This window comes from Clupea harengus, chromosome 8, assembly GCF_900700415.2.
Source record: "Clupea harengus chromosome 8, Ch_v2.0.2, whole genome shotgun sequence".
NCBI classification, from domain to species: domain Eukaryota; kingdom Metazoa; phylum Chordata; class Actinopteri; order Clupeiformes; family Clupeidae; genus Clupea; species Clupea harengus.
In genome coordinates, this window is record NC_045159.1 from 27,202,570 (window position 1) to 27,206,986 (window position 4,417).

The window sequence follows — 4,417 nt, forward strand, 5'->3', positions numbered from 1 at the left end:
GAGGCTGGAGGTGAGAGAGGGAGAGAGAGAGAGAGAGAGAGAGAGAGAGAGAGAGGCTGGAGGTGAGAGAGATGGCCTGGGTGTCGGATGCTTGTTTGCCGGCCTCATTATGTCAGCCTTCTCCCTCCTCAGAGACTTTGGCAGGTCACGCCATCCGTGGCCCTCTGTCCACCTACTCACACCCCCGTCGTCCCAGAGCCACGGCTCCGTCGCATGGCCGCTGAGGAGGACAACAAAACAGTTCACTGTCATTAAGAGCCACTGAGGATGACAATAAATCAGTTCATTGTCATTAAGAGCCACGGAGAAATTATGTTATTTATGTGCTGCTGTTTTCCACATTGCAGCCCATGTTGGTATTTGTTAAAAAAAAGCCTGAACATTTTTAGCCAGCATATTTGCGTCTGTTGTTGAGTTGTGACTCTGAGTCTCTGAAATGCTTCTTGCACAGTCTGAGTTGACAACAGAGTGCTGCAGTCTGCTTTAAGACCGCCTCTTTGTCAATAAACTTAAGTTCTGATGTCATTTCTTTATAAAGCATGGTGTTTATGTTATTAAACCTTTATAAGCATGGGAATACTGTTCAAGCAGTGATCACTTTCTTTCATTTATGAAGAAGATTTTCAGGTGGTTTGTACACCTCTGTAATGTGATTTGAAAAGATGCCACACTGTGGTACAAAAGTAAATATATAGCCTTCATTACCAAACTTAAATACCAAAATATTGTGAACTGTGTTGACAAAGATGACCTTTTTACACTTATTATTATTCTGGATTATTCTGGATCAAAAATCCAGATCATAGATAACATAGGTAATAGTATCCTAGTATACCATACCATAGCATAATGTCTGCGATGCCTGTGATGTTGTGTATGTGTGTTCTCTCACTGCTGTTCCCACATCCATAATCCCTTTCATTGAAATCCGTGTCACCTGCTGCCTGCGTGGTCTAGCACCCTGAAGCGCTAGTTGGCTGGCACTCTGACGGGCACTGCAGAGAAAGACAGACAGAGAGGGAGAGGGAGAGAGAGAGAGAGGGAGAAAGAGAGAGAGGGAGGGAGAGAGAGAGAGGGAGGGAGAGAGAGACAGAAAGAGAGAGGGAGGGAAAAAAATGTATGTGGTGGTGATCACAGGGTGGTCACTGTTTGTGCAGCCCTGTCTTGCTTGGATATGACCTCCCAAATTACCTATCACTACTGTCCTCTCATCTATAAGGCATCCTATCACTACTGTCCTCTCATCTATAAGGCATCCTATCACTACTGTACTCTCACTCTCATCTATAAGGCATCCTATCACTACTGTCCTCTCGTCTATAAGGCATCCTATCACTACTGTCCTCTCATCTATAAGGCATCCTATCACTACTGTACTCTCACTCTCATCTATAAGGCATCCTATCACTACTGTACTCATGTCTATAAGTCATCCTATCACTACTGTCCTCTCATCTATAAGGCATCCTATCACTACTGTACTCTCATCTATAAGGCATCCTATCACTACTGTACTCTCACTCTCATCTATAAGGCATCCTATCACTACTGTCCTCTCATCTATAAGGCATCCTATCACTACTGTCCTCTCATCTATAAGGCATCCTATCACTACTGTACTCTCATCTATAAGGCATCCTATCACTACTGTACTCTCACTCTCATCTATAAGGCATCCTATCACTACTGTACTCTCACTCTCATCTATAAGGCATCCTATCACTACTGTACTCTCACTCTCATCTATAAGGCATCCTATCACTACTGTCCTCTCATCTATAAGGCATCCTATCACTACTGTACTCTCATCTATAAGGCATCCTATCACTACTGTACTCTCACTCTCATCTATAAGGCATCCTATCACTACTGTACTCTCACTCTCATCTATAAGGCATCCTATCACTACTGTACTCTCACTCTCATCTATAAGGCATCCTATCACTACTGTCCTCATGTCTATAAGGCATCCTATCACTACTGTACTCTCATCTATAAGGCATCCTATCACTACTGTCCTCTCATCTATAAGGCATCCTATCACTACTGTCCTCTCATGTCTATAAGGCATCCTATCACTACTGTCCTCTCATCTATAAGGCATCCTATCACTACTGTACTCTCATCTATAAGGCATCCTATCACTACTGTACTCTCACTCTCATCTATAAGGCATCCTATCACTACTGTCCTCTCATCTATAAGGCATCCTATCACTACTGTCCTCTCATCTATAAGGCATCCTATCACTACTGTACTCTCATCTATAAGGTATCCTATCACTACTGTCCTCTCACTCTCATCTATAAGGCATCCTATCACTACTGTCCTCTCATCTATAAGGCATCCTATCACTACTGTCCTCATGTCTATAAGGCATCCTATCACTACTGTCCTCTCATCTATAAGGCATCCTATCACTACTGTACTCATGTCTATAAGGCATCCTATCACTACTGTCCTCTCATCTATAAGGCATCCTATCACTACTGTCCTCTCACTCTCATCTATAAGGCATCCTATCACTACTGTACTCATCTATAAGGCATCCTATTACTACTGTCCTCTCATCTATAAGGCATCCTATCACTACTGTCCTCTCATCTATAAGGCATCCTATCACTACTGTCCTCTCATCTATAAGGCATCCTATCACTACTGTACTCATGTCTATAAGGCATCCTATCACTACTGTCCTCTCACTCTCATCTATAAGGCATCCTATCACTACTGTCCTCTCATCTATAAGGCATCCTATCACTACTGTCCTCTCATGTCTATAAGGCATCCTATCACTACTGTCCTCTCATCTATAAGGCATCCTATCACTACTGTCCTCTCATCTATAAGGCATCCTATCACTACTGTCCTCATCTATAAGGCATCCTATCACTACTGTACTCTCATCTATAAGGCATCCTATCACTACTGTCCTCTCAGGTCTATCAGGCATTTCCAATTAAATTCCCATGAAAACATTAAAAACTGCATATCCACCATTAATCATTTTGATGCTTTGTTCTGATGGCCATGGAGGACTTCTGCTAGTTTGCTCTGAAACCAGTAATAGTGTTTCAATCAACCAGAGATGAACTCCTTTAGTCATCTTCTTACTCTGCGTGATCCATGCACTCATTGGCTCATTTCAGGACTGTAACAGTACCAGTAACACGCCTCTACTGGATACGCCAGTAATACGCCTCTGAGTGTGCCGGCCCTCCTGTCTCGCCATTCCAGCTCAGGCGGCCGCGGCACCGAGCACGGTCCTGGTGAAGAACACGGCGCACGTGTGCCGTCCAGTCTTCTCCCGGGGGAGGGAGGGAGGGAAGGAGTTCAGGTATTTTCACGGGCTCAGCAGCACACCTGGGAGTCAGCGCTGTGCTCATCGTCTCAGCAGCACAAAGGAGGGAAAGGGGGGGACGGACGGACGGGGGGAGTTCAGGGACAGAGAGAGAGAGAAAGAGAGAGAGAGGGCGAGGGAGAAAGATGCAAGCCTGTGACACATTAATTATTAACGTAGTCAGAGTAAACGCGTAAACTCTCTGCCTCTGCACTCCTCGCTCGCTCGCTCGCTCGCTCGCTCGCTCGCGTCCCCCTTTCTCTCCCGTCTCCGGCTCACACTTTCTCACCCACTTATCGAGTCATTCCTCTCCCTTCTCTGTCAAACCCTTCACATGCTCTATCTGGCTGTCTCTCTTGCTTGGTCTCTATTACACACACACACACACACACACACACACACACACACACACACACTCACACACACACACTCACACTCACACCCACACACACACACACACACACACACACACAGACATATATACACACACACAAGCAAACACACACACACACATGCAAACAGACACACACTCCCCCCCCCCCCCCCACACACACACACACGCACACACACAGACATATATACACACATACACGCAAACACACACGCACTAACTGACTTCTAGCCTTTTGCTTTTTTTCAGGAAGTTTTTCTCTCCCCCCCCCCCCCTCCCAGTGTGGTTGGTGGCCGCTCGTAAAATGAAGTGGAGCATGTCAGGGGGGGTCTGGGGGGAGGAGAGGAGAGGAGGGGAGGGGGACAACAGTGTCAGGCACAGGGGCCTCAGGAGAGACAGGGAGACAGGGGGCCAGGACAGGACAGGAGTCAGAGAGAGAGAGAGAGACAGGCGGCGAGGACAGGACAGGAGAGAGAGAGAGAGACAGGGGGCCAGGACAGGACAGGAGTCAGAGAGAGAGAGAGACAGGCGGCGAGGACAGAGGAAGGACAGGGAGAGAGTGAGACAGGGGCTCAGACAGAGAAGAAGAGACCGGAGGAGGAAGAGAGAGACAAGAGACTGGGAATCACAAGAGACAAGGAGAGATAAAGAGAGACGTGGGTTGATCCAGATGAAGGACATGGAGT

At 46.5% G+C, this 4,417-nt stretch overlaps 1 protein-coding gene across 1 annotated transcript in view; it reads left to right on the forward strand.

The window, feature by feature from the left end:
• Window positions 1-1,162: 1,162 nt before the first annotated feature.
• Window positions 1,163-4,417, forward strand: part of LOC122133100 — a 19,716-nt gene continuing 16,461 nt past the window's right edge. The window contains exons 1-2 of the mRNA XM_042708512.1: window positions 1,163-2,271; window positions 2,311-2,940. Coding sequence (XP_042564446.1) covers window positions 1,175-2,271; window positions 2,311-2,940 — 1,727 coding nt within the window. The 5' untranslated portion in view covers window positions 1,163-1,174. The remainder of the gene's footprint in view (window positions 2,272-2,310; window positions 2,941-4,417) is intronic.